The 24,250-nt window shown below is 38.9% G+C and overlaps 1 protein-coding gene across 5 annotated transcripts in view; it reads right to left on the bottom strand.

The window, feature by feature from the left end:
- Window positions 1-24,250, bottom strand: part of ARMH3 (armadillo like helical domain containing 3) — a 233,335-nt gene that overhangs the window by 36,427 nt on the left and 172,658 nt on the right. For 3 of the 5 annotated variants that reach the window (XM_037001304.2, XM_037001302.2, XM_073240515.1), the window contains one exon: window positions 9,722-9,800. The exons of 1 other annotated variant lie outside the window; for it this stretch is intronic. In XM_037001304.2, the coding sequence (XP_036857199.1) occupies window positions 9,722-9,800 (79 nt within the window). Of the gene's footprint in view, window positions 1-6,070; window positions 8,924-9,721; window positions 9,801-24,250 lie in introns of those variants that run through there. One more of the 5 variants, XM_037001303.2, reaches the window with a different exon arrangement.

The raw sequence follows: 24,250 nt of genomic DNA, 5'->3' as shown, positions 1-24,250 counted from the left end.
GTAGGGTGGAGGAAATCTCCTCCCAAAACCACATGTATATTTGAAAATACAGCATATACAACTATTCCTAAAAGAGAGACCAGAAGACACAGTACAACAGCCAGGCTACATCTACATCTGTGAGAACTCGGCATCTCACGAAAAGGGTAAGATACAAAGCCGTGACCGGTGGGATCCAAGCACTCCCCCCACCCTAGCTCACCACTGGGAGGAAAAGAATCAGAGTGGGGAGGGAGTGTAAGGACAGGACTGCTAAATAACCAGCCCTAGTAATCTTCACCAGGAGCACAGACACACATTGCATGGTGTACTGGATATTAGAGACACAGAAAAGTAAAATCTGAGATGGAGACTGCAAGCAGGTCCCTGCAACCAGCTCCCCTGGGACAAAAGAAAAGCGGGTGCTTTTAAAATCTTAGAGGGACAATGGTTTAAAAGGTGGACAAAATCATCCTGGCACACTCACCCTAGCAGGCTGGGAATCTTAAGGAACTTCAGGCACCTTAACACCCTGGGTGGCAGAGCAGCTCCGAAGCCCCTACAGTGATAAGCAGCCTGCTGTTCATTCCCCATTGCTGGTGCTGCAAGCAAACCAGCTGACCCACCACTGCTGTGGCGCAGCCAGGAAGCAGCCCTGCCCACAGCAACCACACAGAATCTTCTCCCAGCATACAGCTAACCGGGTCAGACCCAGAAGCTGCTGCCTATGTGCAGCTGCCTGACACAGGCAGAGGAAGATGGCTCAAGGTCTAGAAGGCACAAAGGGGCACCACTCTCACAGGAGAACACACCTGGCACGTTTGCAACCCCCTGCAGTGCCCTAGGCTATCCCAAGGGCCACCCCACCCATGGAAGCTCAGGGAATTAACCCAGAGACTGCTCCCGGTGTGCGAGTACTGGCACAGGCAGTGGAGAAGGGCAAGGTGACCAGCAAGCAGGAAGGGACTTTGTTCTCACAGCTGACACATGCAACATCTGCCGGTGATCACTTCTATTGCCATGAAAAGGCAGAAGAACCTGTTCCAGTAAAAAATCACTCAATTCCAGAGAGGGGGCCTGGTGAGATAGATATAATTAATCTTCCTGAAAAAGAATTCGTAACCATGCTGATGGACCTGCAGAGAAATATGCAAGAACTACGGTATGAAGTCCGGATGGAGATAGCAGAAATGAAACAATCAATAGAAGGACTTAAGAGCAGACTCAATGAGGTGCAAGAGACTGTTAATAGAACAGAAATCAGAGAACAGGAATTGAGAGAAGCTGAGGCAGAGAGAGATAAAATGATCTCTAGGAATGAAAGAATATTAAGAGAACTGAGTGACCAATCCAAACGGAACAATATTAGCATAATAGGGGTACCAGCAGAAGAAGAAAGAGAAAAAGGGTTAGAAAGTGTCTTTGAAGAAATAACTGCAGAAAATTTCACCAACTTGGGGAAGGAAATAGTCTCTCACACCATGGAAGCCCACAGAACTCCCAACACAAGGGACCCAAGGAGGACAACACCAAGACATATAATAATTAAAATGGCAAAGATCAAGGATAAGGACAGAATATTAAAGACAGCGAGAAAGAGAGAAAAAAGATCACCTACAAAGGGAAACCCATCAGGCTATCATCAGACTTCTCAACAGAAACCTTACAGGCCAGAAGAGAATGGCATGATGCAATGAAACAGAAGGGCCTTGAACCAAGAATATTGTATCCAGCAAGGTTATCATTTAAATTTGAAGGAGGGATTAAACAATTTTCAGATAAGCAAAAGCTGTGGGAATTTGCCTCCCACAAATCACCTCTACAGGGTATTTTTGAGGGACTGCTCCAGATGGGAGCACTCCTAAGGCTAAATAGACATCACCAGAGAAAATAAAATTACAGCAAAGAAAGCAGACCAACCAAATACTAACTAAAGGCAAAAAATAAAATCAGCTATACACAAAAGTAGTCAAAGGAAACACAAGAGTACAGAATAAAACACCTAACATACAAAGAGTGGAGGAAGAATAAGAAGGTAGAGAAATAAAGAACCACCAGACTGTGTTTATAATTGTGTAATAAGTGAGTTAAAGTTAAGATGGTTAGATGGCAAAGAAGCTACCCTTGAACCTTTGGTAACCACGAACCCAAAGCCTGCAATGGCAATAAGTACATATCTATTGACAATCACCCTAAATGTAAATGGACTGAACACACAAATGAAAAGACACAGACTAATAAAATGGGTAAAAAAGCAAGACCCATCTTTATGCTGCTTACAAGAGACTCACCTCAAACCCAAAGACATACACAGACTAAAAGTGAAGAAATGGAAAAAGAGATTCCATGCAAACAATAGAGAGAAAAAATCAGGTGTTGTAGTACTTGTATCAGACAAAATAGACTTCAAAACAAAGAAAGTAACAAGAGATAAAGAAGGACATTACATAATGATAAAGGCCTCAGTCCAACAAGAGGATATAACCATTATAAACATCTATGCAACCAACACAGGATCACCTACATATGTGAAACAAATACTAACAGAATTAAAGGAGGAAATAGAATGCAATGCATTCATTTTAGGAGACTTCAACACACCACTCACTAAAAAGGACAGATCAACCAGACAGAAAATAAGTAAGGACACAGAGGCACTGAAGAACGTATTAGAACAGATGGACCGAACAGACATCTATAGAACTCTACACCCAAAAGCAGCAGGATACACATTCTTCAAGTACATATGGAACATTTTCCAGAATAAACCACATACTAGGCTACAAAAAGAGCCTCAGTGAATTCAAAAAGATTGAAATTCTACCAACCAACTTCTCAGATCACAAAGGTATAAAACTAGAAATAAATTATACAAAGAAAACAAAAAGGTTCCCAAACACATGGAGGCTAAACACCATGCTCCTAAATAATCAATGGATCAATGACCAAATTAAAACAGAGATCAAGCAATATATGGAGACAAATGACAACAACAGCACAATGCCCCAACTTCTGTGGGATGCAGCAAAGGCAGTTCTAAGAGGAAAGTATAGAGAAATCCAGGCCTATTTAAGGAAGGAAGAACAATCCCAAACGAATAGTCTAAAGTCACAATTATTGAAATTGGGAAAAGAAGAACAAATGAGGCCCAAAATCAGCAGAAGGAGAGACATAATAAAGATAAGAGAAAAAATATATAAAATTGAGAAGAATAAAACAATAGAAAAAATCAATGAAACCAAGAGCTGGTTCTTCGAAAAAATAAGCAAAATAGATAAGCCTCTAGCCAGACTTATTAAGAGAAAAAGAGAGTCAACACACATCAACAGAATCAAAAACAAGAAAGGAAAAATCACGACGGACCCCACAGAAATACAAAGAATTATTAGAGAATACTATGAAAACCTATATACTAACACACAGGAAAACCTAGGAGAAATGGACAACTTCCTAGAAAAATACAACCCTCCAAGACTGACCCAGAAAGAAACAGAAAATCTAAACAGACCAATTATCAGCAATGAAATTGAAGCGGTATTCAAAAAACTACCCAAGAACAAAATCCCTGGGCCAGATGGATTTACCTCGGAATTTTATCAGACATACAGAGAAGACATAATACCCATTCTCCTTAAAGTTTTCCAAAAAATAGAAGAGGAGGGAATACTCCCAAACTCATTCTATGAAGCTGACATCACCCTAATACCAAAACCAGGCAAAGACCTCACTAAAGAAGAAAATTACAGACCAATATCCCTGATGAACATAGATGCAAAAATACTCAACAAAATATTAGCAAACCGAATTAAAAAATACATCAAGAGGATCATACACCATGACCAAGTGGGATTCATCTCAGGGATGCAAAGATGGTACAACATTCAAAAATCCATCAACATCATCCACCACACCAACAAAAAGAAGGACAAAAACACATGATCATCTCCATAGATGCTGAAAAAGCATTCGACAAAATTCAACATCCATTCATGATAAAAACTCTCAACAAAATGGGTATCCAGGGCAAGTACCTCAACATAATAAAGGCCATATATGATAAACCCACAGCCAACATCATACTGAACAGTGAGAAGTTGAAATTTTCTCCTCGCAGATCAGGAACAAGACAGGGATGCCCACTCTCCCCGCTTTATTCAACATAGTACTGGAGGTCCTAGCCATGGCAATTAGACAAAACAAAGAAATACAAGGAATCCAGATTGGTAAATAAGAAGTTAAACTGTCACTATTTGCAGATGACATGATACTGTACATAAAAAACTAAAGACTCCACTCCAAAACTACTAGAACTAATATCGGAATTCAGCAAAGTTGCAGGATACAAAATTAACACACAGAAATCTGTGGCTTTCCTATACACTAACAATGAACTAATAGAAAGAGAAATCAGGAAAACAATTCCATTCACAATGGCATCAAAGAGAATAAAATACCTCAGAATAAACTTAACCAAGGAAGTGAAAGACCTGTACCCTGAAAACTACAAGACACTCTTGAGATAAATTAAAGAGGATACTAATAAATGGATATTCATCCATGTTCTTGGGTAGGAAGAATTAATATTGTCAAAATGGCCATCCTGCCTAAAGCAATCTACAGATTCAATGCAATCCCTGTCAAAATACCAATAGCATTCTTCAATAAACTAAAGCAAATAGTTCTAAAATTGATATGGAACCACAAAAGATGCCAAATAGCCAAAGCAATCCTGAGAAGGAAGAATAAAGCTGGGAGAATTATGATCCCCAACTTCAATCTCTACTACAAAGCCACAGTAATCAAGACAATTTGGTACTGGCACAAGAACAGACCCATAGATCAATGGAACAAAACAGAGAGCCCAAATATAAACCCACACATATAAGGCCAATTAATATATGATAAAGGAGCCATCGACATACAATGGGGAAATGACAGCCTCTTCAACAGCTGGTGTTGGCAAAACTGGACAGCTACGTAAGAGAATGAAACTGGATTACTGTCTAACTCCATACACAAAAGTAAACTTGAAATGGATCAAAGACCTGAATGTAAGTCATGAAACCATAAAACTCTTAGAAGAAAACATAGGCAAAAATCTCTTGGACATGAACATGAGCGACTTTTTCATAACGTATTTCCCCGGGCAAGGGAACAAAAGCAAAAATGAACACATGGGACTACATCAAGCTAAAAAGCTTCTGTACAGTCAAGGACATCATCAGTAGAACAAAAAGGCATCCTACAGTATGGGAGAATATATTCATAAATGACATATCCAGTAAGGGGTTGACATCCAAAATATATAAAGAGCTCATGTGTCTTAACAAACAAAAAGCAAATAACCCAATTAAAAAATGGGCACAGGATATGAACAGACACTTCTCCCAAGAAGAAATTCAGATGGCCAACAGACACATGAAAAGATGCTCCACATCACTCGTCATCAGAGAAATGAAAATTAAAACCTCAATGAGATATCACCTCACACCAGTTAGGATGGCCACCATCCAAAAGACAAACAACAACAAATGTTGGCGAGGTTGCGGAGAAAGGGGAACCCTCCTACACTGCTTGTGGGAATGCAAATTAGTTTAACCATTGTGGAAAGCAGTATGGAGGTTCCTCAAAAAACTCAAAATAGAAATACCATTTGACCCAGGAATTCAACTCCTAGGAATTTACCCTAAGAATGCAGGAGCCCAGTTTGAAAAAGAACATATGCACCCCTATGTTTATCACAGCACTATTTACAATAGTCAAGAAATGGAAGCAACCTAAGTGTCCGTCAGTAGATGAATGGATGAAGAAGATGTGGTACATATACACAATGGAATACTATTCTACCATAAGGAGAAAACAAATCCTACCATTTGCAACAACATGGATGGAGCTAGAGGGTATTATGCTCAGTGAAATAAGCCAGGCGGAGAAAGACAAGTACCAAGTGACTGCACTCATGTGTGGAGTATAACAACAAAGCAAAAACTGAATGCAGCAGATTCACAGAACCCAAAAATGGACTAACAGTTACTGAAGGGAAAGGGACTGGGGAGGGTGGGTGGGAATGGTGGGATAAGAGGATTAAGATGCTTTATAGTTAGCACACATAATAAAGGGGGGTATGGGGAAGGAAGTATAGCACAGAGAAGCTTATTATGCTGTGGACAGTGACTGTAATGGGGTATATGGTGGGGACTTGAAAATAGTGGGAATGTAGTAACCACAATGTTGCTTATGTGAAACTTGAGCATAAGATTGTATATCAATGATACCTTAATTTAAAAAAAAAGGAACTCCTAAAACTCAACAACAAAACAAACACCCCATTTAAAAATCGGGCAAAGGGTTTGATTAGACATTTCTACGAAGAAGATACACAAATGGCCAATAAGCACATGAAGGATGCTCAACATGAATAATAATTAGGGAAATACACATCAAAATGACAATGAGATACTACTTCACACCCATTAGGATATCTATTTTTAAAAACCCAGAACACAGCAAGTGTTGGATAGGATGTGGACAAATTGGAATGTAAAATGGTGCAGCCACTGTGAAAACAATATGGTGGTTTCTCAAAAAATTAAACAGAATTACCATTTGATCCAGTAAATGTGTATATACACACATACACACACACAAAAGCAGGGACTCAAACAGCTATGAGTTAGAGAACCAATGTTTGGAGCAGCATTCTTCACAATAGCCACAGAGTAGAAACAACCCAATTGTTCACTGGTGGATAAACAAAATATGCAACATATGTACCATACAATATTATTCAGCCTTGAAAATGAATGAAAATCTTACACATGCTACAACATGGGTAAGCCCTGAATACACTAATGTAAAATACACCATACACAAAGGACAAATAGTGTATGATTCAACTTGTTTGAGCACCTTAAATAGCCAAATACATAAAGACTGGAAGTTGAAAAATTGTTACCAGGGCCTGGGAGGAGGGGAAATAGGGGAGTTCTTGTTTAATGAGTATGGGGTTTCAGCATGCAATAATGAAGTTCTGGAGATGGATGATGGTGATGATTGTACAACAATGTGAATGTACTTAATGCCATTAATCTGTATATTTTTAAATGGTTAATAAGGTAAATTTTATGTATATTTTACCACACACAAAAAAAATGAGTCAAAATGAACAAGCTTCACAGTCAATCCAGACAAATATGACACTCGTGTATACAATGTAAAAATGCATGCCATTTATTACACTAGAAAAATGCATGACCATTCAGTCACACTGAGGGTATTAACTGATTAAAACGCTTTGTCCTCCATGAAGACAATGAGAAGTAACAGAAAAATGTCACCTATCTTCTGGACATCTGAAAAGAGACCCCAGTGTGACAGAATGGGCTTTGTTTAATAAGCAATAGTGGATTTACAAGCATCACCTTGATGCCTCAAACAGAGGCTGGAATGTGTATGTGGGTTGTCAGAAAGCAAAAATTCACAAATCTCTTGCCAGAAGAAAATGGTAGCCTGGGCAGGAAGATCTTAGCAAAGAGCTCTCTCTTGTCTGCTATTTCACTAAGGTTTGTTAAATTCCAGTTAACGCCTACCCATGGTCTTTAGGTTTTATTTTAGGAGTACTTTAGAATCTACTCGGGGATTAAGTTCCTGACTTCTTTCTACTTAATTTGCTGCTACAATTGCAGGGTCCTATGCAACCCAAAGCCAGTATTTGGGAAGCTGTGAAAACACTTAACATTAAACGATATTAGCATTTATGTTCATAAGAGAAGGGAAAGAAATACTCCAACACTTGTTGGAAATTAACAAGGCAGTCAAATACTTCTAATCTGATAGTGCTGAGAATAAAACCAAGTGCACACTAATGCTGTCATTTAACAACACCATTCAGAGTCAGGGAAGAAAAGCAACAACTATTTTGAGGAGAGTTTTTAAAAAGGGTCCCAGAATAGTATCACCGTTCCTCCACTCCGCAAGTGACAAGGATTGTTAAGTGAGGTAATGAGTGTATAAAACTCTGTGAGAGCAGGGACTACACTTAGATTATTCACCACTGATCCCCACTACCCAGTACCACATCTTGTATAGCAGGTATGTAATTATTTATTGACTAAGTAAATAATTCCTTGAGAGTTGCTATTCCTTCCTCTTTCTCAAATACACTGTGTACTCTCTCTCCCCACAGATATCACCTCATCTCTGGCTTCTAAGACTCCTTTTGAGATGCACTTTCATCACTTCATTTAACTTTGAAAGAAGTTGGAGGAGGGTGAGGACACGTGCTTGCTAATCATCCTTTTCCAGATTGCCTCATGCACCAGAATGGATTTTTATTATTGGTCTGTGGCTGCTACTGCTGTAGGAAGATTTTAGCTTGACCTTCCATAGCTGCTGGTGGATGAATACTGCACGTGACCGACAAGGAAAACGTGCCTTCCCTGTCAGACTTTTCAACTAACCAGAATTCACTGTGGTAGGAAAGTCACCCTTTCTTCTCACTGTAAAAAACTCAAGATGTTGAATTCTTTTGCATAAAAATGATATAGTAAAACTGATCTGAACTGTCCAACAGGAAAAAGGTAGCATCTCAAAGTACCTCACAGAGTAGTGGCATCAAAAAACAAGACTCAGGATTGTTTCATAGTTGAAGAAGAAAAAATAAAATAAAAGCCATTTATAAAAGGAGTTTAAATAAGAGGGTAGATTCTCACAGCTGGCCTCACAAAAGAGAACAAATATGTCAAAGGGAACAACTGACAGACTAATACAGTTCTATCCATCTGGCTGAGGGAAGAGCCACTGGTAGGAATACTGAGAAGCTTGTCTGTTAGGAAAACGGCTTGCTTGGTGCCTCACTAGGGAAGCTGAAGAACTTTTAGGAACACTGGAACACATAGTCACACCTTTGCTTGTTGGCTGGCAGAGGCTCAGAGAAGGCTCCACACTGATGCATTGGCAAAAAAGGGAGAGCAGAGCATATGTGTTTTTTGTTTTTATTGGCTTAGAGCCTATACCTGGACTTTCACCTCATGAATACTCCAACCCTCCAACTTAGGAGTAGAGTGGGAAGAAAGGGAGATTGTGTAAATAGGATGTCTCATTTTGTGCTTTTAAGAACAGAACTCAAGAGTCACGTTCTGAAACATCAAGTTCAATCCCATGCCACGCTAAAGTCCCATCTGTACTTTTATATAATGCAGGGCCTAGTGCAGGCACTTTGGAAGAAGGGGAAATCAGGCTAGATTCAGGGAAAACAAACACACAATGCTATAGGCATCTTTAACTCAGCCCATACTATAGAAAAACCTGCTCAGAAACAATTGCTCAAGGCAAAAAAACCCAATTACTAAGGAAAATCAGCCCCAAGAAGAGCTCATGTTTTAATGAGCCCAACAGTATCAAATTGAGCTGAACTCAAGTTTTTTCTAATTTCTAAGCTCTCATTTCTTATTTTCAGAAACAAAATAACTTTCTGCCTAGAATTAAAAAAATAAGCTGCTTATCACCCACTTCAAAATAATAATTCACCAAATTTTCACCTACATTTTATCTTCTATGTAATTAAATGAACCGCTCATATGGCACAAAAACAGACACCATCACTCTATTTAAAATACTGTCAACAAATCCCTTAATTAATTCCTCTTAGCAGCCTGGTTCTTGCCACTCTTGCTGGTAGTTCAATCACCGAATCCCTGTCATAAGAGACAGTAGGGTCACTCTGGGGAGAATAGTGGCTTACCTGCTCCTCTGACAGTTGGGATATGTGATTCACAGCAGCATAAGATTCAATTTTGGGGTTAAAATGGTTGATGATGGCTCTGAAACAAAAAACTAACATTAATATAGCACCAGATGGAATAAATGGATAAATGAGTTAAAAAACAAGTTTCGAGTACCCTCTGGTTTAGAATATAAGAGCATGGGAGTGATTGTCAGAGGGTAACTCCTCTTATTAAACATGCAGTCACATGGGGGCAAACTGATAACTCTGAAATGGAAGGGTTTAATAACTTATTAGAGGACAGAATCAAGCATCTCTGCTTTGCAAAAGAACTAGGAGAAAACGTCACAACTAAACTAAAAAAAAAAAAAATGAGCATTCCCTTCAGACAAGAAAGAGAATCCAGGGGGCTGTCCACTAGGGGGCCCTGGTGTCTCAGTCAGAAAGAAAGTTTTTCTCATGGGAGAACAGGGCACTCAGTAAAGCTGGACCAACATGCCAGCTAAATACAGTCTCTGAGGAAGCTGAGCTTTATCAAAGCCTAAAATCAATCTTCATAATTGTTAGTTTATATTTCAAGCCAATATTTATTTCCAGTCATTCAAATAAAAATCTGGGTGTTATTTTCAAACACTTCCTTTCTGTCACTCCCTCCCTCACATTCAAGGTCACCATGTCTTATCAAATCTACCTTTCAAAAATCTCTGAAATATGAAATAAATAAATCTTCCTGAAACCAGTGACTTGGTGTATATAGGTCTTTGTCATTTCTTGTCTGGTATAGCAGAAAAAGCACAGGTTTTAGATCAGAGTTTACCATGAGTCCATATTGATATAAAAATGATTAAATAAATGGGGAGAAAGGTCAAATATTTCTAAAAGAAAAGTTTCAAATAATATGTGTAGGTACTCTCTCGTTTAGAAGGCAGAGTTTAGTTCTCAATCCCACTGAGGGTAAGCTAGACTTAGTGACTTATTTAGAAAGTATAAAGTAGCAAAAGGGAAAAATAGTGACTTTACAATAAAGAACCCTAGCAAACACTATCTTTCTTAACCAAGTGATGAAGGTGAACATTACCAATGATGTGATGAGATGGCATTTCACCTCTGTTATCTACTTCCAAAAACCCATTGCCTCAGTCTAATTATGAGAAAAACATCAAACAAACCCAGATTGGGGGTATTCTACCGAATAGCTGGCCAGTACTCTTTAAGACGGTCAAGGTCATAAAAAATAAGACTTGAGAAACCATTATAGACCAGAGAACACTGGGGAGACGTGACAACTAAATGCAATTTGATACCCCAAATTGGATCCTGAAACAGAAAGTGGGAATTAATGTATAAACTGGTGAAATCCAAATAAAATATGGAGTTAATAGTAATGCATCAATACCAGTTTCCTAGTGTTTCATAAATGTACTATGGTAATGTAAGGTGGGGGAAACTAGAATGAAGGGCATACAGGAACTCTGTATATTATTTCTGCACTTTCTCTGTGATTCTAAATTATTCCAAAATAAAAAGTTTATTAAACTTGTGTGTATGTGACAGCACAATAGAGATCACTACTTTTTTAAAATATAACTTATTGATAGTAAAGAATTATAGAACCCTTTAATCTAATATAGGTAATAAGAATATAAGCCAGAAATTTCAAAAAACAAGATCATGGTTTGGAATCCTAGTTTGAGCACTTGTTATTCTGAATGATCTGGGGAAAGTTTTATATCTAACCGGAGGAAAAAAGTGGGAATAATACCTACCATAGAACTTAGCACAGACCTAGGAAAAGTACACTGTAGGCATATACTAAATGCTTGTTGAAAGAGTGACTAAATCTTAGGGGATTTTCCAACTTAAATATAATAAAGCAATATCAAATATCTATGACAATGCCTGGTACACAGCTAGTGCTCAATAAATATTCAATGAACGAATAAATCAAATATGATAAAAATGGGTCAGGAGCAAGAGCAAAGTTCTGGTAACTTATTTTTCCAGAGCCTACGAAGAAAGGTAGCGACATTACCTGCAAGTTAAGGTTGTGACTTGCTTTAAATCCAAAGTGGGAAGAATTTGTGAGCAAGTTGTGGGTCAAATATTTTTCTCATTCAGAAGGTAAAATTTGAGGGTATTGGCAGGGATAACAACAGTTCAGGAGCAAAAAGGAAAACCAGGAGTCTAAAGCCATGAGAAGACAGCAAGAGCAGATTTAGAGAAGAACTGAGAATCCCACCAAACCTAGCAGCAGTATCAACTTAAAAGTTAACCCTGTGTAGAGTCTGACTCATGGGGTCATAGAGTTTAGTATCCAAGAGCAATAGGATTGAAGGAAAGGAAATACAGTAGCTACATCAATCTACTATTAGCTCTCAGTTATTTTAGGAAAAATAATCTATACTCTGTAAATATATCCATTTCATGCTTTCATAATTTGTTTCTCAGGTTTTCTTAAATTTCTTAGTAAAAATTGTTGAAAGAATCCTCACTCAACTGAACTAGGGTTGGTTTTTTAGTTTTGATTTGCTAGGTTTGTAGAACACAGAACTTCAAAGTGCTCTAGTGTCTGTGCGTGACAGTTAGCACTGGGCCCCAGTTAACAGCCCAAAGAAGCTGGTGAGGTTTGGGCAATGAAATAATCTCTGGGAATGGAAGAGATGGAGATGCTGTACTTTTGTTCCTTTTCTACCTGAGAAATTCTCTTGTCAGTAAAGAAAGCAAGAAAGAAAAGAAAGGAGTAAGGGAAAAACAGGAAGAAAGACAGTGGAAGGGTAAGAGAGGGGGAAAAGGGAAGAGGGGAAGAGAGAGAGAAAGGAAAAACCTGGAAAGTATTATCTTCAAAAGTACACTTATTTCATTTCCTTCTCACCATTCATTCATTCATTTTGGTATCGTTAATGTACAATTACTTAAACAACATTATGGTTACTAGACTCCCCCTATTATTAAGTCCCCCCCACATATTCCATTACAGTCACTGGCCATCAGCGTAGTAAGATGCTTTAGAATCATTACTTGTCTTCTCTGTATATACTGCTTTTCCCGTGTCCCCCTCCCCCCACTACATTATGTGTGCTAATCGTAATGCCCCCTTTCTCCCACCTCCTTCTCCCTCCCTTCCCACCCATCCTCCCTAGTGCCTTTCCCTTTGGTAACTGTTAGTCCATTCTTGGGTGAGTCGGCTGCTGTTTTGTTCCTTCAGTTTTTCCTTTGTTCTTATACTCCACAGATGAGTGAAATCATTAGATACTTGTCTTTCTCCACCTGGCTTATTTCTCCCTTCTCACCATTTTAGCTGTCAAGGGTTAGTGGGTCTATGGATGCCCTGTGCATGATATTGTATGGCATATATGCTTGATACTGTTGGACAAACTCATCCATTTGCCACTCTGGGAATTTATATTTGGAATGAAGATAAAATCATTTCCAACCTGCCCTATGATATTCTCATCCTAGAAAATCAAATTTCAGCAGGTGATTAAGGCCTTCTGCCAAGCAGAGGGAATAGTCTAAATTACAGTTAGTAACCTCTAACTCAACAGCCACAAAGGGCACAGAGTAGATGCTTCTGTTTTACTTTTCTTGCTGTTTCTTTGGGACTGTTTCCTGTGAAATCTGAGTATTAATCTGATCTACTGGAGATGCCAGGTACAGGGAGGGCATTAAGCCTAAGAGGTAAGAAAAAGAGTCAGGCACCGGCTGTTCTCCAACCAGGCTCTTCAGCAAGGAATTTCAGAGAGAGCTTGGAAGCTTCTTATTAAAGTTCTCAGGACTTCATACAGTTGAAGTGGAAATGTGTTCTGAGATAACAAAGAGATGACAGAACACCAAAATCAGGCTAAGTCAGCCCGCACTGAGTGACACGTGCCTTCAGAGTGACTGGAATACTTAGCTGCTTCTTCCCCAGTTAGTTTGGAGGCTACTAAGGCACACCTGGGTTGTGATTCCATACCACTCCCACCCTGGCCATGACCCTATTATAGGTCTATGCCTGACTACTTCTCAGTGGGAGAAAGATGAAGTGTGAGATTTATGGATGAGGGAGGAGTATTTCTCTTTTCCTTACACTTCCCTTCACACTGATATCACCTCCAAAAGGATTTACTGCCATTTCTTGTGAACATTTTCAGGGAGACTGGTGGTGCCCTGAGATTCTTAACAGTAGCTCTCTAATTGTTACTGATCAAAACCTGATAGGTAGCAACTGCCATTGCTGAAGTCTAAAATTTGAGTGTTCCAGTAAAGAAGAAATGGCAATTTTTTTTTTCTACCAGAAGATGAATGAGCAGGATATGTGTCTGAATACCTCCAAAAGAGGCAAGTTCAGATAGGGTGGATACTGCCAGTAGGACATAAATTCCTTTCCCCTTACTAGCCTAGTAGAAAATGAAGCTCAGTAAGGAATGAAGGTAAATGAAAGCACCAGAGAGAGGAGTTTTTCATGAGCAGGAGTTTAGGGCAGGCTATATCAGGGGATCCTCACTAGATTCATATTGGATTGTTATGAACTGAATATCTGCGTTCTCTCCCCATTCATATGTTGAAGCCCTAACTCCCAATGTGATTGGAGAGAGGGTCTTTATGGAAAGTAATTAAGGCTAAATAAGGTCATAAGGGTGGGCCACTCAGCCAATAGGATTAGTGTCCTTATAAGAAGAGACAACAGAGCTTACTTGATCTCTTCTCTCTGTGAGCACACAGCCATAAGGCAGCAGTCTGCAAGCCAGGAAGACAGTCTTTATCAGAAACCAACCCTGCTGAACCTCGATCTGGGACATCTAGCCTCAGAACTGTGAAAAAATATATTTCTGCTTTTTAAAAGTCTATACTTTGTTATGGCAGCCAAGAAGACTAATACATATACATAGATTTTCTACTCTCCACAGGGCGGTAGCATTTGGGCAAAGCAGACCCCAAGCCAGAGTCAGTCTTTAGTAAAGTAGTAGAGCAGATGAAGTCTGCTTCTCATTTTGTAGATGACTACTTCTCCTTACACCCTTTACATTGTGGATATTTCCTTCTCTTCTAAAGAAGGCTCATTCTGAGGTTCCTATGCTACAAAGTTCCAATCACAAATGCCACAAATGTAGCCACATGGATTACCAGCTTTTCAGGCAGAATGGACCTGACCCTTAAGTATGTACAAAGTGAGAAACACAGACTTCAGTAAAGAAAGATATTGCGGGTATTTGAGTAGCCTGTGCCATTCACAGAAAAGATACACACATGTGCATGCACACACATGCACACTGAGCAGAGACAATGTTTGAAAGGATAGCAGGGTGGGCAGCACCATGCATGGCAAAGAAAGAGATGTGCATTTTCCCTTTCATCTGCATCTTGAGGTTGGTTTTCATTTAATCTCAGCCTTTCAGATATTTAAATAAAACCTAGTTTATGCCAGCCAAAACCTTTCATGCTAAAGAGTATTTTGGAAATGGGTTATTGAAAGGAAGAGACATAAGAAGAGGAGAAGATTTGAGTGAGCAATGAATGAGAAAACAGCCATCATGAAAAGATTAAGTTTCCCTTTGACAAAGGTGGCAAGAAAATTAAATGGGAAAAGAACAGTCTTCAAGAAATGGTGCATGGGCAACTGCATAGCTACATGTAAAATAATGAAGCTGGACCCCTACCTCACACCATACCCAAAAATTAACTCAAAATGGATCACACATCTAATTGTAACATCTAAGAACTATAAAATTCTTAGAACATGTAAGAGTATACTTTCCTGACCTCGGGTTAGGCAGTGATTTCTTAGGACATCAAAAGCAGTGACAGAAGGAAAAAACAGGTCACATTTCAAAACTTTTGTGTTGCAAATGATCCTATCAAAAAAGTAAAAAGACAACCCACAAACAGGAGAAAATATTTGCAAATCATGTATCTGCTAAGGAACTCCAGTGACATACCAGGTCACACCCACTAGGATGATGACAATCAAAAAGACAATAACAAGTGTTGGCAAGGACATGGATAGATCAGAACTCTCATACATTGCTGACGGGATTGTAAAATGGTATAGCTACTCTGGAAAGTGGTTTGGCAGTTTCTCAAATGTTAATACATAGAGATACCATATTACCCAGAAAGTCTATTCCTCCATAACCAAAAGAAAGAAAACATCACATTTAAACAAAAACTCATACATGAATGCTCACAGAAGCATTATTCATAAGAGCCAAATAGCAGAAACAACCCAAATGTCCATTAACTGAAGACTGGATAAACAAAATGTGGTATAGCTATAATAGAATATGATTTGGTTATATAAAGGAATGAAGTACAGATAAATGCTATAACATGGATGAACCTTGAAAATATTGTGTAAAGTGAAAGAAGCCAAACACAAAAGGCCATATATTTATTATATGATTCCATTTATAGGAAAAGTCCAGAATAGGTGAATCTATAGAGATAGAGAGTAAATAGTGGTTGCTTGGGGCTGAGGGTTAGAGGAGGAATGTGAACGGATTGCCAATGACTATGGAGTACCTCTCTGTGGGGGGGACTGGCAAAATATTCTAAAATTAGATTGTGGTGATGGTTGTACAACCTTGTGAATATATTTTTTAAAAGAGTGAGTTGTACAGATTAAATGGTTGATTGTAACAGATATGAATAAAGTTGTTTTTTAAAAAAATAATCAGGCCTCCTTGACTCCAGCAATTCTTGAATAAGCTGCTTTCCCCAGCAACTGATTCCACATAGTATTCACAGATCCCAGGGTGCTTCATGTATCAAGATAACTTTCCTAGAGCTTTCACATGCTAGCAATGCTGGTAGCAGGAGGAAAGGGGGCTCACTGGCCACTACCTATCTTGTAAATTACAGCAGCTACTGTATAAGTAGCTTCTGGAGAACCTCTGTGGTGCAGTACCACAGTACACAAGAGGTAGCAGAGATGTGGGTAAGACTGGCACTGGAAGCTGCATGTGCAGGAAGGACCAACCCTGCCTGGAGATAAAAGTTCAACTTCTGGTAATTTGTATAATATCTTTAGATTAAAATGTCTGCATTTGGCAAATGATGTCAACTTTTGGCTGTTGAACAAATAACTCCTTGTAATGAAATATTGATGGTAGACTGGTGGAGGAGAAGGAAGGTTCTCTTCTCAACACTTTGACCACCTTTGTGTTTGTTTGTTTGTTTTTTGAGAAATGGCTGGAGTTGTCCACCAGGACTCTCTCTTAGAGAGCCCATTCATCCAGGACTAGAAAGAGGATTTAAAGAGATAAGGCAGGCGGAGAAAGACAAGTACCAAATGATTTCACTCATCTGTGGAGCATAAGAACAAACAAAAACTGAAGGAACAAAACAGCAGCAGACTCACAGAATCCAAGAATGGACCAACAGTTGCCAAAGGGAAAGGGATTGGGGAAGGTGGATTGGAAGGGAGGGAGAAGGGGAATAAGGGGCATTACGATTAGCACACAGAACGTGGGGTGGGGGCACGGGGAAGGCAGAATAGCACAGAGAAGACAAGTAGTGACTCTATAGCATCTTACTATGCTGATGGACAGTGACTGTAACAGGGTATGTGATAGGGACTTGATAACGGGGGGAATCTAGTAACCACACTGTTGCTCATGTGATTGTATATTAATGATACCAAAATTTAAAAAAAAAGAAAGAAGACCCAAGGAAAGGGAAAAGAGTCTAGAGGCAGAACTCAGCAAGCAAAAGGAATGTCATTTCAAACTAAACCTCTAGTTTTCCTCAAACTGAAACTAAATGCTCCATGAGAATAGGAACCAAATTAATTTTGCTCCCAGGGCTCTAGCAAAATGCCTGGCATACTGATTCAATTTCTAAAATTGAATGAATAAGTGAAAGTCTAAGAAAGTTTTTTCCAATCTCACCACACATAAGGAGGTCCATGATCACCAGCTGTTCTCCAAAAGTATAAAAAAACAACAATAACATTTTATCCCCATCCTGAGAGAAAAGGCGGCAACATCTGTCTTCCAAATAAGGAGCAGAAGTTGTCACTGAAGACAGTAAATCTTTCTTTCCCTCTTACATTATATCAGGAGGCTAGCATGAAGCTCTTTGGCATTTCTTCCTAAACAATCTAATATCTTCTAAAACTAAGCCTTGGTTTTTGTTTGTTTATTTGGGGGTAGCAGAGAAGAGAGAGAGAGAGAGAGAGAGTGTATATACTCTGGTACTGTGTCTCCTGATGCTACTGAATTAGAAAGTCCCAAAAGGGAAAGGAGAAAGAAATAGACAATGTCATAGTAAAGGGAAAGTGCTAAAGCCAGACACAGTGATGGATGGCTCCACATCCAGAGCACCTTTAAGGGCAAGAATTTGGGCCGCCCTCCTATGCAACTGTCAGCTTCTGACTGCAGAAGACAGGGGTCACTTACAAAACCTGAAGCAAATAAAGTGACAGGTGGAAACTGCAAGGCTGAGCTGCAAATTGGCTGGGAATTTCTTGGTCCATTTTTAACTTATTCTGACTCATGACTCTGCAAAACAGCTTTCTTTTCCCTAGTGTTGGGTGCATGATGGCTAAGATACATAGTTAATGTCCAACTTACCCAAGAAATGCATTGAAATGTTACCTTAACAATGTAGGCAATGTAGCTTAAGAGAAAATGTGGGTTCTTCCTCACATCCAATATGAATCTAAAGCAAATCCTCCAAAGATGTAACTTCTCACAATCCCAGCCACCTCTCACAGACAGAAGTATCTAAGGTTTTTTTATGAAACAATAAATAAATCACAGTTTCATCCAGAAGTCCAGAACAGGGTGATTGTTTCCTTAATGAGATATTTGAAGGAAGCAGGCTGTCTCTAAAAGCTGCTACATAAATCCTTCAGGCAGAAAGGAGAAAAACAGGCAAAGGTTGTTTATAGGAAAAGTTTTTGTAGCTCTTATTCCAAGGATGAAAAGAAACATAATTGGTATACTCAACATGGCACATTTTGGGAAGATTCTTAAAAATTTCACTCTAAAATTATTCCTATAAGGCTAAGAGATTTACATTAAAGTCTGGTTATAGGTGAATAACTCAAGTCTGATAAAAATAAATTTGGATCTCAAGCCCCAACCTCATTAAGTGTTATAGCCCTAGGTTTTAAACTTCCTAAACATGTACATCTGGATGTCATGCTTTTGTTTACATAGGCTTTTTTTTTTCACATGGAATGCTATTTTTCTTCATCAGTAAAAAGCCTAAGTCTTATTTTTCCGTGAAGTCCCAGTTAAATACCATTGCTTCCCTGAACAACACGGTATATATAATGTAAAAATCAAGGGTTCAGAGGTAGTTAAAATCCTAATTCTACTTTTAGTCTGTGTGACCTTGGGCAAGAGACCAACCTCTCTGAGTAGTTTCTTCACTGGTTTGATTTGCTTTCCACAGTGTTTTCCTATATACCACCTAACTTGCCCTAAACAGAACTTTTTTTTCATGCATCTTCCACTTTCCTAGATCCAACAGAGCAGTTCAGTGATCTATACAACAGAATATATTCTCAAATATCTGGGATTAAAGACAAGAAAACTATCATATTCACTGCTTCTGTCTGGATACCTTTGAACGAACATACAGATAAAAGACTGGCTTCTGAGAAGGGATAAAGGTATGACTGAGTTATAGGTAACAGAGGTTAAAATTGTTCATCGGAGGTTGAGTTATTTAATTTTAACTAACATTTTTTTTCATCTTCAGAAGTACCTCACATACTCCCATTTCATGCAGTAATAAGCTTCCTTCTTCATGGAGTCAATGAATCTTCAGCCCATCCAATTCAACAAAAAAAAAAAACAATTTCCCTTGATGCCTGTTAACAGCAGTGCATTACAAGCCTCAGAGACTTTGCTGATTAACATTAAACAAAATAAAGCCTCAAATAAGAATACCTTCTAACCTTTTCACTTTGAAACTATTCAGTCAAAACTTTGTCAACTGACCTGTTGGGATTATTCCTCTAACTCTTGCGCTATGTCCTCAGCCTTAACCATTTCATGCCAATTACCCCCTTCCTTATACTGCTGTTCCTTTTCAGGACCAGAGACACAGAAGTGGAAACTTAAAATAGTAGGCTTTTTCAGTGGAATCACAGAACCCAAGAATGGACTAACAGGTACCAAAGGGAAAGGGACTGGGGAGGATGGGTGGGTAGGGAGGGATAAGGGGGGGAAGAAGAAGGGGGGCATTAAGATTAGCATGCATAATGGGGGGGTGGGAGAAAGGGGAGGGCTGTACAGCACAGAGAGGACAAGTGGTGATTCTAAGGCATTTTGCTATGGTGATGGACGGTGACTGTAGGGGGGTTTGTGGGGGGGACCTGGTATAGGGGAGAGCCTAGTAGACATAGCGTTCTTCATGTAAGTGTAGATTAATGATAACAAAAAAAAAAAGAAAGAAAGAAAGAAAAGGGGAATTACTCCCTGATAGGATAAAACTAACTAGAAATCAACGATTAATGCATGCTTTAAATATCCTTAATTTTGATCACTTAAAGGGTGTCAGATGATCGGCTATGGAGGTACATTTTTCTGATAATATTCCTTTCTCTTAAAAAAAAAAAAAAGCAGTTCCTGTGTGGCGACCTCCAATGAGTTCTACACAATGGTATAAAGGGCATATCAAAGTGTGGGCAAAGGGTCTGTTTGTGTTTATACAGAGGATCAAAGCCTAATTTGGCTACCCAGAAAATGAACTAAGATATGATATGAAGAAGAACTTCCAACATCAGCACTCTCTGGAACAGTCATACCAGAAGATGATCATCAAAAAACCTCAATAAAGATCCAAGCGCTGCTACAGTTGTAGCTGCATTCATCCCACTGGTTCCCGGACTTGCCATGGGAATGAAGAAGGAGATATCTAAGCTGGCCTGTGCATACAGTAAAACAACAAATTTGACTGGATCTATACTGTTGGAACTCAACCAAGAATTAGGAGAAGTGCAAGTTGCAGCGCTCCAAAATCTTACAACTACAGACTATCTACTGTTAAAGAACATATGGGATGTGAACAGTTCCCAGGAATGGGTTGTTTTAATTTGTCTGATTTCTCTCAGATTGTACAAGTTCAGCTGGACAATATCCATCATATCATAGATAAATTTTCACAAATGCCTAGGGTGCCTAACTGGTTTTCTTGGTTTCACTGGAGATGGCTGGTAATTATAGGTCTGCTTTGGTTATGTAACTGTATTCCTATTATGTTAATGTGTGTGCGCAATTTAATTAGTAGTTTAAAACCTATACATGCTTAAATTACTCTACAAGAAGATATGTCAAAGAAATAATCAATCTTCCCATGTTTTCTTCCGTCTGCTACTTCTATAGCTTTTCTTCTTCCTTCCTAATTACAACCCTTAAATAGAATTCGTGCCTCATATCGAATTTACTGAGTATCATAATTCCTCCAAGTGGTAAAGATACCTCAAGACAAATGCTGGGCATAGAAGCCACAGGGCATAAATCTGCAAAGAAGTAAAAAGTTAACCTTTTCAAACAATATTGCTTCTCTCTCACTTACCAACTTTACATTTCCCTGTATGGCCCCGGAAGATGACTGGTTAGCCAGAACGGGTAAGATTCCTCAAGGGAGGAACAACCTAACACAGGCACAGTCGCAAGGGGGCCATCACGTGAGAAATTGGGGATCAACAGAGGTGAGGCTTAGAACCTCACCCCTCCTGTTTTGAGAGAAATCTTCTGCATCCGTGGATGTTTTATTGCCCTTGTCTAGCTTGGATTAACACTTAGTCTACAGGCACACACCTGATCATCTACATTTGCTCTCTTACAACACTAAACTATGTTTTCTACCTTTATCTTGCATCTACCTACCACTCCAGCATTTTATTAAAAATAATAATAATAATAATAAGGGAGAAATGTGGGATTCACATATAAACCAAGTATAAAAATCAAATGAATATTCATATTTGACCTGATTGTATATAGTTCATAATGCGTGATCAAAACCGAAAGTTTCTGTGATGAATGCCCTTGTACTGTTCACCATGTAAGAACTTGTTCGCTATGCTTCAGAAGATTGGAGACTGACGAGAATTAGGCTTGGGGTGGATTAATGATTGTGCATTGAGCATTGAGTCCCCTATACAGAATTTTATTATTGTTAACCATTTGATCAATAAATATGAGAGATGCCCTCTCAAAAAAAAAAAAATAGTAGGCTTTTTGACAACCATCATGAAGGATGAGCTACTGGCCAGTGCATCTAGTTGCTTGCTTTATCCAATGATCCAACTATGTAAATTGGCCGAATTACTGAAGAGAACTTCACTTATCTGTGTACACAAAGTTACTGGATGAAAAGAGTATAACAAAGAATGTGTATCATTGATTACACCATAGTAACCCTCATATTTTAACCTGGAATGATCTGATTCAGCATTCTTGTTGGGTTCTAAGTAAGAAACACGTGTCATACCACGCAAGTTATTTACCTCCTGAACTACATCTTCATCTAGGCTCTGAATTAGACAAAGTTCACAATTCATTAACTGGAGATAAACAGGAAAGAGTTAATGTGTATGAATGTGCATGTACATAGCCTAAGGGGCAATTACCTCATTTTCTGAAGCTGAGCACATGACTACACATTTTGGCAGTTTGGGCTTTCTACCTTGATGTATGACTTTGCCCACTGTAGGTTTCCACCTCATCACCTGCTGGAAATTAAGCCATTGGTTATAGCTACTTTGCTTGAAAAATGAGCTAATTTCTAGTTACTTTGGCCCCAATCTATAGATATAAACCAGGTAAGATGCCATGGGCTTTACACTTTGACTAAATTATCTATCTCCTCTAGCACTGCCATAAGAAAGGAATGGAATCTCTTGCTGCTTTAGGGACAAGCCTGACATTTTTTTTTCCAGTTTCCACAATCACAATGAATGTAAATAGAGAAGAAGGAACCACAGGAAATTGAAGGAACCACAAGAGTAAAATGGACCATCTACATTTCCATAAAAGATATCACTTAATCCATTCCCCACAGCAATGTCTACTTCTATTAAAGCTTTCTCTCAATAAATGAATAGAAGCTCCAAAATTTACCTAGGGATAAAATCCCTACAAGATTAGCCTATCCCTACTCAGATCCCATTACTCTGTGCTTCTGATTCCCTTATTCTTCTCTAGTGGTAGACCAGGAATTGCTGGGCTACAGAGTTCCAGGGTTCCAGCCCATAGTTCCAGGGGCTACAGAATGCAAACATTTGATAACTTTTTAAATTAGTTTGGCCCTGGATTTGCCATCTCCAGAAGCAAGGGCCCTCTATACTCTCAGAAACATGTAGTGAATATAAAGGAACAAAACGGACTATGTGAAAATGTCTATTACATTTTCTGACCCACTTCAGGACACAAGAAGAGCCTAATATACCTAGGAGGACTTTGCTCAAAACACCAAGAAGTGATCTAATTTTAATTAATGGTTAACATTCCAATCCCTAACAACTGACTTGAGAACTTCTAAAAATCTGGCATGAACCAAAACGCTGAAATATTTTAATTATACCTCATTGCCATTAGCCCTATTAATCAATTTATTACAAGACATTTAACTTTAAAGTGGCAGGAGGCAGCAGGGGCAGTGTCATGGAGCAAGAGGACAAGAAAATTAGCAATTGACTAAATTAGGCTTCTTTTTCTACCACTTCAAAAATAGAGGAAATTATTTTAGTGGATCACATGCTAGACTGGAGAGAAAGAGAAATTTTATGTGGATCCTGTTAACCTTAAAAATAAAACTGTCAGTTATTTTACCAGCAAAAATGGGTTTATTTGTGAATAGCAGAGAATTGCACTCTTGCAATTCAGGACATGCAAGCTATGGCAAAACCATTTGGTCAAGTCCAACAAACAAAGGAGAGGAACACCACTTTATGGAAAGGAAAGAGGAGGTTATGAAGGGCAAAATTCTGAATGAAAGTTCACTGGAGAAAAGCAAGAGTTCAGGGTGATGATAGTTTCTCATGGGCTGAGTTGCTAGGGCAGTTGATTTCTTATAGGAGATAGAATGCTCATCTTTTCCTGTTGGGACTTGTAACTGATGATTCTTCCCTATTGTGGAGTCTGTAAATTGATAATTCTTTCTATAATTGAGGTGCAGTGGTACAGCTCCCCTTCTAGCCTCCTGACTCCACTTTAGTCAGATTTCTCTTTATTAATTTCCACAATCCTGTACCAGTTGGAGAAAGAGACACATGGATCCCAAACTAAATTAGCAATTGACTAACATAGGTTTCTTTAGAAGAGCTGTGCCCTCAGGGGTGGAGGAGGAATGTGGTTCTCATATGGACAAAGGAGGAAGAAGGCTGTCAAAATTTCTGAGTGGTCCAGCATGGGCCATATGGACACCATCCCAGAAAGGAGTGGTCCTGATGTTCATGCACAGGAGAGAAGGGATGGTGGCCATATGGATCACATACTGGTTTTCAAGTACTCCAAGTAAAGACTGAAATTAAAAGACATGGGAAGAGGTTTATGTTCCATCCCAGGGGTACCTTTTAGAACTCCTCAGGAAAGGCAATCAGTGAGT

The sequence above is a fragment of the Manis javanica genome, chromosome 7, assembly GCF_040802235.1.
Source record: "Manis javanica isolate MJ-LG chromosome 7, MJ_LKY, whole genome shotgun sequence".
NCBI classification, from domain to species: domain Eukaryota; kingdom Metazoa; phylum Chordata; class Mammalia; order Pholidota; family Manidae; genus Manis; species Manis javanica.
This window is presented reverse-complemented; position numbering and strand designations above follow the sequence as displayed.